This window comes from Acomys russatus, chromosome 5, assembly GCF_903995435.1.
Source record: "Acomys russatus chromosome 5, mAcoRus1.1, whole genome shotgun sequence".
Lineage (NCBI taxonomy): Eukaryota > Metazoa > Chordata > Mammalia > Rodentia > Muridae > Acomys > Acomys russatus.
Window position 1 is genome coordinate 30,370,482 of NC_067141.1, and position 13,247 is coordinate 30,383,728.

The 13,247-nt window shown below is 44.5% G+C and overlaps 1 protein-coding gene across 1 annotated transcript; it reads right to left on the minus strand.

The window, feature by feature from the left end:
- Positions 1-769: 769 nt before the first annotated feature.
- Positions 770-13,170, minus strand: Ttc9c (tetratricopeptide repeat domain 9C). The gene is made up of 3 exons (XM_051146078.1): positions 12,909-13,170; positions 5,947-6,129; positions 770-1,582 (listed from the first exon to the last, which is right to left on the minus strand). Exons 1-3 carry the CDS (start codon positions 13,144-13,146, stop codon positions 1,488-1,490), a joined length of 516 nt encoding a protein of 171 aa, XP_051002035.1. The 5' UTR covers positions 13,147-13,170; the 3' UTR covers positions 770-1,487.
- Between the last annotated feature and the right edge of the window lie 77 nt (positions 13,171-13,247).

A 13,247-nucleotide genomic window follows, 5' to 3' on the forward strand; every position in this document is an offset into this window, starting at 1 on the left:
GTTCAATTCCCAGCAACTGCATGGTGGCTCACAACCATCTATGATGAGATCTGATGGCCTCTTCTGGCCTGAATGAGTACATGTAGGTAAAGCACTGTATCCATAATAAATAAATTCATTTAAAAAAAATTAAGGCTGGGTGTAGTGGTGCACATCTTGAATCCCAGCACTCGGGAAGCAGAGGCAGGCAGATCTCTGCGAGTTTGAAGCCAGCCTGGTCTACAAAGTGAGTCCAGGACAGCCAGGGATACACAGAGAAACCCTGTCCAAAACACAAAAACGAACCAAAAAAAAAAAAAAGAAAACACTCTGAGGCTGGTTGTGTAGCTCAGAGATAGGATGCTTGCCTAGCATGTGGAAGGTAGGTCCAAACTCCAGCACCGTGCACACACCCAGAAAAAGCTCACCAGCATTGGCGGCCCTTTTTCACTCAAGGACAGGATTTGTTAAATACTTTTAACTACTTAAGCACTTGACTCCAGAAGCATTTAAACAAAGAAACAGCATTTCATGTATCCCAGGCATTCACTCTATCATGTCTGCCTAGAAAGAAGATACTTTTGTGGGGGATAAGAATCTGAATGTGAGGCCAGGCGTGGTGGCGCACGCCTTTGATCCCAGCACTTGGGAGGCAGAGGCAGGCGGATCGCTGTGAGTTCGAGGCCAGCCTGGTCTACAAAGTGAGTCCAGGATGGCCAAGGCTACACAGAGAAACCCTGTCTCGAAAAACCAAAAAAAACAAAAACAAAAACAGAAAACAAAACTGAATGTGTCTGAAATATTAAAGGAGTATAAGAGATTAATTTAAATAACAAAAGTTTGATTTTGTTATTGTTTAGTTGGTTATTTTTGCAGCACTGGGGCATCACACCCAGGGCCTTGTACATAGACAGGCAAACAATCTACCAGTGAGCCACAGCCTTAGCCCAAAAATGATTCATTTCAAATCTTTAATACTTGGGCTCAGTTTATAATTATCTAGTTTCATAAGAAATATACATATTTCCCACTGGGAAAAACAAAGGCATCTGAGGAAACAGCAGAAGATTCCTTTCTGCCTATCCTTACTGTTTCATCTTTCACTAGCCCTCCCTTCTGTATCTGAAAACATCCAACAGCATCTCATTATATCTATGCCGCAAATATAGTTGATTCTGCTGGGTGTGGTGGCACACACTGCATAGAAAGAAACCCTGTCTCGAAAAAAACAAACAAAAATCTAAAATGTAATTGATTCCACCCATAGTCAATGTCTGTTTCTCAATGCAAATAATATGGATTTCAAGCCAGACAAATATACTAGGGGATACACAATAAATGACGCAGGTGGTCTAAGTAGCAAAGGGCTTGTACAGAACAGGAAACAAAACGGAAATCCACCTGGGTCAGAGGTAAAGGGTGAATTTCTTTTGCTGAGGCTCAGCTTTCCCTTGATGGGTTCTTAGTGGTTCACTTAAGTTCAAATGGAGAAGCATCTTTTCTCTTCATTAACCAAACATACCCAGGTACAGCTGCTTCTCTTTCCTGTGGTAGCTGCTGAGTTCAGACTGCGTCAACTGGAGGTACCGCCGGACATTGGCATCTTCAAAGACAATGGAGAAGGCATTTACAGATAGCCCACAACGACACAAAGGGACCAGGGAGCATTGTTAACACTCCCAGTTACTTCAGTTCTCCAAAATCTGAATGTATCACAATTATTCTATGCAATAGTAAATTCTACTCTTTTGTTTTATTGTTGTTTTTCATAGGTTTCTCTGTGTAGCCTTGGCTGCCCTGGTCTAAAAAGTGAGTCCAGGACAGCCAGGGCTGTTACACAGAGAAACCCTGTCTGAAAACAAGAACAACAAAACAGCAACAAGAAAAAAGGGAAGCCAGACTTGGTGACTTTAAATCTCACAACTCAGGAGGCAGAAGCAGGTGGATCTCTTTGAGTTCAGGCAAGCATGGTCTACATAGTTTCAGGTCAGCCAGGACCATGTAGAGAGATCCAGTCAAGAAAAAAAGGAGGAGTCGTCACAACAAAATATTCAGTGTTAAACCACCCAATGAAGAAATGAGCCAGCCACCTGCTTCACAGCTTCATTTCTGTCCTGAAATCTCAGTGCCAAATCTAAAATTCCCCCGGTCACTGGCTTCTTTTTCTAGGTCACACCCGAGTTAGCTGAGCTAAAAGATAAAATAATATCTAAAGTAGAGGCCAGCTCCTGTCTAGAGAGCAGGCTGAATGATGATGTGGGGTCCACTGACACACTCTTTAAAAGGTAGAGGCTTTAAAACAAACTTCCTAAGCTGGTATGGTGGCACATATCTGTAGGGGATCAGAAATTCAAGGCCAGCTTCTGCTACAAACTGAGTTTGAAGAAAGTCTAAAATCCATGAGACCTTGTCTAAAATAAAAGAGTAAAAAGAAAAAAGAAAAAGAAAGAAGGACGCAGTTCCTAAAATCCTCTACAGTAACACTCATCTATAACCCCAGCACTCAGAAGGCCAAGGCAGGTGGATCACAAGTTCAAAGTCAGCTTGGGCGCTAGGTGGGCTCCAAGCTGACCTGCGCTATACAGTGAAAGTCTGTCCCTCAGACCTCTACAATGAACAAATTATTTAACTTAATAAGGCCATGTGTGTATCACCTGGTCGGTGTAATATCCTGAGTGTGGTTCCCAGCAACAAAACAGGTGAGGGTTAGAGGGAGCAGCAGTAGGTGTTTTATATACACAGAATAAACAGACTAGAGGTCACAGGATTAGAGTATTTGCAGGGCAGGCACAAGGCCTTGGGTGTGATCTACAGAACAGCAAAATAAACAGAAACAGGCTTGAATATATAAACCATTGATCTACAGAGCTGGTACAGGGAATATTTACACATATGCCTGATCAAGCATAAGTATTCCTAAGGATACATGTGGAGGAATGCCTTGAGTGCATGTAGCAGTTGTCAATAAAGCACAGTTTGGCCAATTAGCTGCGCAGAAAGACAGAAAATGGAAGGCGGAGCTTCTGAGAGGGGGTTGGAAGAGCAGGCAGCTGGACAGTTGACAGTTGGGAAAGAAGCTGCCACAGGAGTCATCTGATTGGCAAGTTATTGGTAGGTTTTGAGGCCATAGGATTAGAGTAGTTTAGATTCTGCCCAGCGTAGTGGTTGCAGCTTTAAAATACACTATACTCCCACTGTGTCAGTTATTTGCGCCCTAGGCCATACTAAGTTCTTTGCAACAGATATGGACGGGAGTCTTCTGGGTACGGTGGTAAAACCTAGCACTCCTCGGGGAGGCTGACACCAGGGATGCAGCTGCAGGAGACCCCTGTCTCAAAAGAACAAAACCACAGACTACCCAAAGGTCTCAGGAAAGGTGTTTGCAGCCCAGCCAGGCTGACAACCAGAGGGAGTCCCGAACCCACATGGTGGGCGGATAGTAGTAGTTCCTGCAGGCTGTCCCCGGGCCGCACATGTGCTTTAGCCCGTGAACAGCCCCCCTCCAAAATAAATAAATACACCAAAAACCCTCAAACCCCTCCCCCACAGAAGTGGAAACTTAGTCATGTGCACACTTTTATATTTACTTATTTTTGGGGTTTTTTATTTTTTATTTTTTATTTTTTAAGACAGGATTTCTCTGTGTAGACTTGGCTGTCTTGGACTCACTTTGTAGACCAGACTGGCCTCGAACTCACAGCAATCCCCCTGCCTCTGCCTCCCAAGTGCTGGAATTAAAGGCGTGCGCTACCCGCCCGACCACACTTTTATATTTATACTTAAAATTTCTTAAAATGTTATGTGCCACCACCACCCAGTAAATGTTATCTATTTTTAAAAATATTTTATTCTTTTGAGAATTTTACACAATGCATTTTAATCATATTCATCTCCCTCCAACTCCTCCCATATCCACTCGGCCCACTCCACCCTCCCTGAGTCCCTTCGCATGCAGGTTTGAGTTTTCTTCTTCTCCAACCCCATCTAGTCTAGTTTGTACTGTCCAGGTACTCCTGGGAGTGGACCCGGCCCTGGAGTGCGGCTGACCTACAAGAGGATCATATCATTACAGAGAACTGGCTCTTTTTTTTTTTTTAGATTTATTATGTATACAATATTCTCCTGCATATAACATCTGCAGGCCAGAAGGGGGCACTAGATCTCATTATGGATGGTTGTGAGCCACCTTGTGGTTGCTGGGAATTGAACTCAGGACCTTTGGAAGAATAGCAAGTGCTCTTAAACTCTGAGCCATCTGTCCATCTCTCTCTCTCTCTCTCTCTCTCTCTCTCTCTCTCTCTCTCTCTCTCTCTCTCTCTCTCTCCTCTTTCTCTCTCTCTCTCTCTCTCTCTCTCTCTCTCTCTCTCTCTCTCTCTCTCTCTCTCTCAGCTATTAAATGCCAGCTCCTCTGCTGGGAATTTCATGACACCTGATTCTCCTGGGATTTTTGCCTGGCTTATAGTACCTACCCTAAAAACAATTAAAAACTGGGGCTAGAGAGTGAGTCAGCTACTTAGAACACTTGCGGCTCTTACAGAGGACCCAGGTTCAGCCCGGGCACCCAAATGGTGTCTCACTCCAGGCTGTAACTCAAGTTCCAGAAGCTCAAATGACTGCCTCTTTTGGCCCAAAGACACCAGGCACACATGTGGTACACTGTCAAACACAGTCCAAGAATGGAAATGTGTGAGGGGAATTCTGAGTGCTTGTGAGAAAACTACAAGAGACAAGAGTTTTGTGACCTCAGTTTCTTCAAAAACAAGGAATTGTTCTTGGAATGTGATTTCACGCCGCTCCCAGGTGTAGTGGATAAGGAATGAATTTACTTCAGACTACTCACCACAGCTGGGTATTGCTATTTGTTTATACACCTCTATGGGAAAACACGGTTTTGCCACATGTGGCTTGTCCTTGTGAGTCTGGTCCTTACTCTTGAGTAATCTAATCGTCAGAGTATGAACTATCTGACGCTCTGAGTAAAGCTATTTCCTGCACGAGACTTTAGTCCACTTCATTTTTAGGCTCTGCTTTTCCAGGGTTACACTACTAGCAAAACAGTAAACAATATATATATAGTGAAACACTGGTATACTGAAAAATAAATAGGTCTTAAAAAAAATAAACTGAAAAGTTAAACTAAAAGTTCATTTTCACAGGTACTACTTCAATTGGACAGGTTTTTCGGCTTGTCTGTTTGGGGTTTGTTTTGGGTTTTGGTTTGTTTTGAGACAGAGTTTCTCTGTGTAACCTTGGCTGTCCTGAAACTCACTCTATAGACAAGGCTGGCCTCAAACTCAAGAGATCTGACTTGTCTCTGCCTCCTAAGTGCTAGGATTAAAGACATGTACCACCACCACCCAGCATGAGACAGTTTTGTTTTGAGACAGGATATCATATAGCCCAGGCCATTTTCAGACTCACAATGCCCCAACTCCCAAGTGCTGGGGCATTGTAAAAGCATATGTAAAGGTATGTGCACCACTCCATGCACTTTATGCAAAGCTAGAGATTAAAACCAGAGCTTTGTGCAAGCCTACCAACTAAGATATACACACACATATATATGATGTATATATGTGTATATATATATCCCCACCCCTTGTTTCTTTTTTGTTTGTTTTTGTTTTTGTTTTTGGAGACAGGGTTTCTCTGTGTAGCCTTGGCTGTCCTGGACTCGCTTTGTAGACCAGGCTGGCCTCGAACTCACAGCGATCCGCCTGCCTCTGCCTCCTGAGTGCTGGGATTAAAGGTGTGTGCCACCACGCCCGGCTCACCCCTTGTTTCTTTAAGAGGTATTTTTCTGTTGATTTATAATAGCTATATATATTAACAGACAGTGCAAATAATTCAGCACATGAAGTATACAATGTGTAACGTCAGAGCACAACAATTAGCACTGTCACCTCCTTAAATACTGATCACTTCCTGTACTGTGCTTGTTATTTAATGTGCCTTTCATTCACTTACCTTTAGGTTGCCTATTGACAGCAGCCAGCAGGTAGTGCCGAGCCTGGTCATAGTCTTGCAGATGGAAGAAAGCCACTCCAGCTCGATACAAGGCCTTGGCGTTATCAGGCTGTCGTTCTAGGACTTTCTGACTGTATTCCCTCACTCGTTCGTAGTTCACTGGCTCCATCTGGAGGAGACAGGCTAGTGGGCCAAGTTAAAGGGAGAGAGGAGGAGAGATTACAGGAGATTCCACCGGCCAGTTCAAAGCATTCACCGATGTTTGTTCATTTGACTAATGCTTGTGTCTCCCATATCCATACCCTCATGTAGGAACTGGGGATGTAAAAGTTTTGGCTGACAAGCTTGCCCAGTGGGTAAAGGCTCTTGCTACCAAGGTTGATGACTTGCAGTTGATCCCTGGGAAAGAGAAAACTTCCACCCACCAGTTTTCCTCTGACACAACATGTGTACGTCATCCTTAAGCATGTGCACACTCACAATAAATACATGAGTTTACTTCATTTTAATATGTATGTGCATCGTGTTCATGCAGGAGCCCAGGGTAGTCATGACAGGGTTCAGGCCTGGGACTGTGGACTGTGAGCCACTATGTGGGCGCTGACCCAAGCCGAAGTCCTGTGCAAGAACAGTAAGTACTTTGTAACTGGTAAGCCATCTCTCCAGTTCCAATACTTTGGTTGTTTGTTTGTTTTCCAAGACAGGGTTTCTCTATGTAGCCTTGGCTGTCCTGGACTCTCTTTGTAGACCATGCTGGCCTCAAACTCACAGAGATCCGCCTGCCTCTGTTTCCCAAGTGCTGGGATTAAAGGCATGCGCTACCACCAACCAAAACTTATTTATTTATTAGGAATATAGTGTTTTGCTTGCATGTATGCCTGCATACCAAAAGAGGGCACCGGATCTTATTATAGATGGTTGTGAGCTACCATGTGGTTGCTGGGAATTAAACTCAGGACCTCTGGAAGAGCAGTCAATGCCCTTAACCACTGAGGCATCTCTCCAGCCCAAAGATTTTATTTATTTTATGTATACGAGGGCTCTATCTGCATGCACACCTGCACCCTGGAGGAGGGCACTGGAGGGTATAGATGGTTGTGAGCCACCATGTGGTTGCTGGGAATTGAACTCAAGACCCCTGGAAGAGCAGACAGTGCTCTTAACCACTGAGCCATCTCTCCAGCCCAAATTTTTTTATTCAAAACTCAATTATATGGGATGGTAGTGCATAGCTATAACCCCAACACGTGGGAGGTAGAGGCGGGAGGATTAGGAATCCAAGATCAGTTTCAGTGTGGTGGTTTGAATAAGAATGGCCCTCATAGGCTCATGTACTTGAATGCTTCATCATCAGAGAGTAACACTATTTGAGAAGGATTAGGAGGTGTGGCCTTGTTGGAGGAAGTGCGCCACTGAGGGTGGACTCTGAGGTTTCAAAACCCCATGTCAGGTCCAGTTCTCATCTTCCTGTGGCCTGAGGATCAGGCTATAGCTTCCTGGCTACTACTCCAGTGCCATGCAGGCCACCATGTTCCCTGCCATGATGATAGTGGACTAAGCCTCTGAAACTGTGAGTCTCCCATTAAATGCTTTCCCTCTAAAGAACTGCCCTGGAGCCGGGCATGGTGGTGCACGCCTGTGATCCCAGCACTCGGGAGGCAGAGGCAGGCAGATCGCTGTGAGTTCGAGGCCAGCCTGGTCTACAAAGTGACTCCAGGACAGCCAAGGCTAACAGAGAGACCTTGTCTCGAAAAACAAAAAACAAACAAACAAAAAAGAATTGCCCTGCTCATGGGTTCTTTTCACAGCAACAGAACAGTGACTAACAGACTCAGCTACAAGGGCAGTCTGGGCTACTAGTCCCCCTTCCTCTCTTCCTCTCATCCCTTTGGTTCTGGGGACCAAGGGAAACTCTTCATTATATGTCTTCTACCCAGTGCTCTTCTTGGTCTCCTCAGCTTGTCACTATGTAACCAAAGACCAAGATATGTGAAATATATCCTATCTTTTCACCCACAGTACAAAAGCAGTGTAGCCTCCACATAATGGATAGAAAAAATCCAGGCTCAGGGACGATAAGCAGTTTGCCCTAGATCTCAGAGCATCCCAGTAAAATGAGCAGGAAAGCCATACCAAGTGCTGTCATCTTCTGTTTGTTCACTGGAGCTAGACTTGGTTACATTGTGGCTTCTTTGTAATGGGAGTTTGGCTTTTTTTTTTTTTTTTTTGTAAACTCAGTTACAGTATGTAAATATGTTTTTGTTTTAATCCCAAGGGTAGGATTTTAGTTTGGGCTTTAGTTTGTCCACAGTGTATACTTGTCTGTCAGGGCTGTGATCTTTGCAAGCTGGTAACAGCCTGCCTCATGAGGCTGGAGAGTGGCATGGTCTAGGACTCTGAGGAAAATAAATAGGAGAAGCAGGGAGAGAGAAGGTGTGGTGTGCCTTTGGAGGGACCACAGACCAGTGGCAGATGGAGAGAAATGGTTCACTGACGACGCAGAGGCTCAGAGAAGACTGCTTGTTGTGTTTGCTGTTGCTGAAACTGGTATTGCCCCAAAAGAACCCAGCTGACCCTAAACAGCCAGGAGAAGGGATCTGCACCCCCTCTTCCTACTAACATTCTTTCTAATACCCGGGGTTAAGGGGTTGGTGGAAGGGAGGAGGTAGAGGCATCAATCCCCCAAATAAAATAGAGTTTTAAAAACAAGAGTCAACTTTTTTTAAGTCAACAGTTCTTTTTCCTACCTTTATTTCCCCCAGTTTCACCCCCTATCACTAGATAGGAGAGAAAGGAGAGAGGGGAGAGAAAGAGATCTCTGAATCCAATTTCTTTTTGTTTCTTCTTGAATGTAGCTGGTCTTTGCTACTTTGTGGGTTCTTCTTTTTCCCACCCTTTATTCACCCCCCCCCCCTTTTCATCCCCTATCACTAGTTAAGAGAAAATAAAAGATAGAGTGATTCTCAAATCTAATTTTTCCTTCTTGTTTCTTCTTTAATTATGATTACTAACAAACCACAACAACCACCACCCTGAGCAAACAGCGACCCCTGCCCCATTGGGACCCTAGCATTTATATGCCCTCTGAAAAGTTCCCAGAATTCCAAATGTCACACAATCACAGAAACTATCTGCAGCTGACAAAACCATGCCTCCCTAGACCATAAGGCAAATCATAGTCAGCTGCTGTGGACAGCCTGAAGCAACCCCATAGCCTCACACCTGGGATTAAAACAAGAACATATTCTTATAATATTTCTGTGGGTTTTTATTTTTATTCATTTATTTAATTTTGGTTTTTCGAGACAGGGTTTCTCTGTGTAGCGTTAGCTGTCCTGGACTCCCTTTGTAGACCAGGCTGGCCTTGAACTCATGGTGATCTGCCTGCCTCTGCCTCCTGCATAATGAGATTAAAGGCATGTGCCACCACGCCTGGCTTTCTGTGGTTTTTTAAAAAATATTTATTTATTATTTATACAGTATTCTGCCCTCATGTGTGCCTGACTGTACAAGAAGGCACCAGATCTCATTACAGATGAGTAGTGAGCCACCATGTCGTTGCTGGGAATTGACCTTGGGACCTTTGGAAGAGCAGACAGTGCTCTTAACCTTTGAGTCATCTTTCCAGCCCTATTTTTGTGTTTGTTAAAGAAACCAAAATTCAGGATTGTCACTGCAGTTACTTTGAGTTGGGTCCCACAGAGCTGCAGCTGGCTCTGAACTCACCATGCCCTGGATTAGATGGTGATCTTCCTGTCTCCCTTCCCCATCACCATGCCCTGGATTAGATGGTGATCTTCCTGTCTCCCTTCCCCATCACCATGCCCTGGATTAGATGGTGATCTTCCTGTCTCCCTTCCCCATCACCATGCCCTGGATTAGATGGTGATCTTCCTGTCTCCCTTCCCCATCACCATGCCCTGGATTAGATGGTGATCTTCCTGTCTCCCCTTCCCCATCACCATGCCCTGGATTAGATGGTGATCTTCCTGTCTCCCTTCCCCATCACCATACCCTGGATTAGATGGTGATCTTCCTGTCTCCCCTTCCCCATCACCATACCCTGGATTAGATGGTGATCTTCCTGTCTCCCCTTCCCCATCACCATGCCCTGGATTAGATGGTGATCTTCCTGTCTCCCCTTCCCCATCACCATGCCCTGGATTAGATGGTGATCTTCCTGTCCCCCTTCTCCATCTGCAGAGTTATGGGCATGCATCAACTCCCCCAGGGCTTGGTCTTGAGTCAGTGTAGTGATCTGAGTAAGAATGGCCCCCATAGGCTAATGTATTTCAATGTTTAGGGAGTGTCACTATTTGAAAGGATTAGGAGATGTGGCCTTGTTGGAGCAACTGTGCCACTGGGGGTGGCCTCTCTCTCTTCTCTCCCTGCTATGGATCCAGATGTAGAACTCTCAGCTATTTCTCCAGCACCATGTCTGCCTGCATATTGAAAATCTAGGCAAGCCCCAGTTAAAATGCTTTCCTGTATAAGGGTTGATGTCATCATGGTGTCTCTTCATAGCAACAGAACACTGACTAGAACAGTCGGGTCCTCCCTTTGTAGTTTCTGCAGTCCTGAAACTCACTTTGTAACTCAGGGTAGCCTTAAACACTCCTGCCTCAGCCTTCCAAAGCACTGGGATTACAGTTCTGTGCCACCATGCCAACCTTATTTCCAATGACATGATATTAAGTCACTGTTCTTTTGGCCAATGAATGAAACTCCAGAATAAATCTTGGTTTTGAAACAATGTTCAAAACAACTCTGCCTTAAAGAAGGGCTGCTGCTCAACAGACTGACTGCTTGGCATACTTGAGGCTCTAAGTTCAATCGCCGCCACCACCAAAAATAACAGTGATGACTGAGTGTTGAAGAGCACACTCTGCTCTTGCAGAGGACCCAAGTTTGGTTTCAAGCGCCCACACTGGACAGCTCACAACCGCCTGTAACTGCAAGCTCCAGGAAACTTGATGCCTTCTTCAGGGCGCCATAGGCATCTTCCTTGACAAGTGCACATGCCCATAGAGACACATACAAAGAGACACATAAAACGTATTTTTTTTAAAGTAAAAAAGGAAAGACATTCTATTTCACAGCTATGGGAATTAAGTATATTAAAATTAAATCATGCTCAGATGGCAGATATTCAGGTATAATGAAGCCATCAGCAAGCCTGGACTATGCTACAACACCCACACCAAACAGGCTTTACATGAGGTGTTTTCCTCACGTCAATTAACCCAGCACTTTAGCTTCAGCATTTCACCCGATAACTACTTACCAGGTACTGACTATACTAAGACAGTGAACTAGAAGCAAAGAGTAAAGAGAACAAGGCATGTGTCTTGATGGTTATTTAAAATTATGTGAACCGTGTTTATGCCTGGTGCCTGAGGAGGTAAGAATCATGTCATATCCCTTGGGGCAGGAGTTAGAGATAATTGTAAATCACCTTGTGGGCACTGGGCCTTGAGCTCTGATCCTCTGCTAGAGTAGCCAGTGTTCCTAACTACAAGGCCATCTCTCTAGCCTTGATTATTCTAAATAATAAAGTTTTTCCCTCCCAAGGCTTGATGTGAGATGTGCTGAAACAGATTTCAGGAGAAATATCTTTTGGTACTACCAGCTATTAGGGGGTAGGGGTTTGACTGAGGTAGGAGAGCCCAGCAACAACCCAGGAAACAAGGGAAGTTCCTTTTAAAGACTTTAGAAGGCAGAGGTCTTTGAGCTTAGAGAGGAGGGATCTGAGTTTAACAGCTTAGTAACGACAGTAGACAAGATATAATACACTCAATCCTATTGTCCCACTGTACTGTTGGGCCCCTGCTATGAGGTAGGATTTTTAGCAGCTGAGGGAAAGCACTCTGGTGTATAAGGCTTGACTGATCTCTACTGAGCTGCAAAGGCAGGGTACCAAGTGGGAGGAATACATAAACAGATGAAACTTTAAAGAAAATAAAACTGCTGGAGAATAAAGTTAAACTGTTGCTTGGTAACTGAAGGTTTCTCTAAGAAAGTAATTACCCAGAGTTTGTAAGAGAGTGCTGAGAAAGGGCGGTACACACACACACACACACACACACACACACACACACACAGTGCCTCCTTTTGGTCCACCTGGGAAGTCAAGGCAGACATAAGAACCCATCTCTAAATCTCTTGTTTTTGATCTTTGGCTAATTTCTTAGTACATTTTTAACTTTTCAATAGGGCACAGAATCTTGCAATAAGAATTTAAGCTCTGGGAATTAAGACTGTTTGGGTATAATTAAACCCACTCCTTGCTAGATATTCGACAATTTCCTTAGACTGATCTGGAAGAACTGTTGCGACAATCACGTTGCTCAGTGTGATTTGAACAGCACCTGTCATTCCATGTCATATATGTCACATCTATGAATCCTATGTACCCATCTTTTCTTAAATGGAACATGCCTAGAACTTGACTATCTCACCTTAGATCTACTAAATCAAGGTTTCTGGGATTTAGAGCCCAGAAAGTTGTATTTTCACAAACTGTCCAGGTGAGGATTGAGAAATCCTGCCTGCTTAAGAGTACTCTAACAGATTGGAAACTCGCTTCAATTCATTGCTGAATAACCAGATGACATCGAAGAACGTCTTCTTCCAATATTCATAGGGCTCGATGGTACTGTTTTGTTTTTTAAGACAGGGTTTCTCTGTGTAGCTTTGGCTGTCCTGGACTTGTTTTCTAGACCAGGCTGGCCTCGAACCCACAGTGATCCACCTGCCTCTGTCCCCGAGTGCTGGGATTAAAGGCGTTTGTTTCGTTTTGTTGAGATAGGGTTTCTCTCTGTAGCCATGACTTTTCTGGAACTCACTCTGTAGACCAGGATGGTTTCGAACTCAGAGATGTGCCTGCTCTATGTGGGATTAAAGACACACATCACCACTGCCTGACTCTTGATGGTCTACCCACCCTCCAGTCCCATGCTTACCAGCTAGGTTGTTGTAGCAGTCTGTCTGGGTGGTGTGCAGTACGGTTTCTTGCTCCGGCGTGAGAGCTGGGCCCTGGGGTCCCAGATTTGGTATAGGAGAAGGCAGACTTGGGTCCAGACCCCGCAGCTGAAGAAGAGCTCGATGATACCTACTCACAGCATCTCGGTATTTCCTTTCCCGGTAACGCTGGTTTCCTTCCTCCTTGTATAGCTGCGCCTCCTGCAGGCGCTTCTCCATGACTGTTGGATTTGTTAAATGAAAGGGAAACTGAGATAGTAGCGCTATGATCAAAATAATTGATTTTGGCAGTCGATTTTGTAAGCAGAAAAGTATCCTCC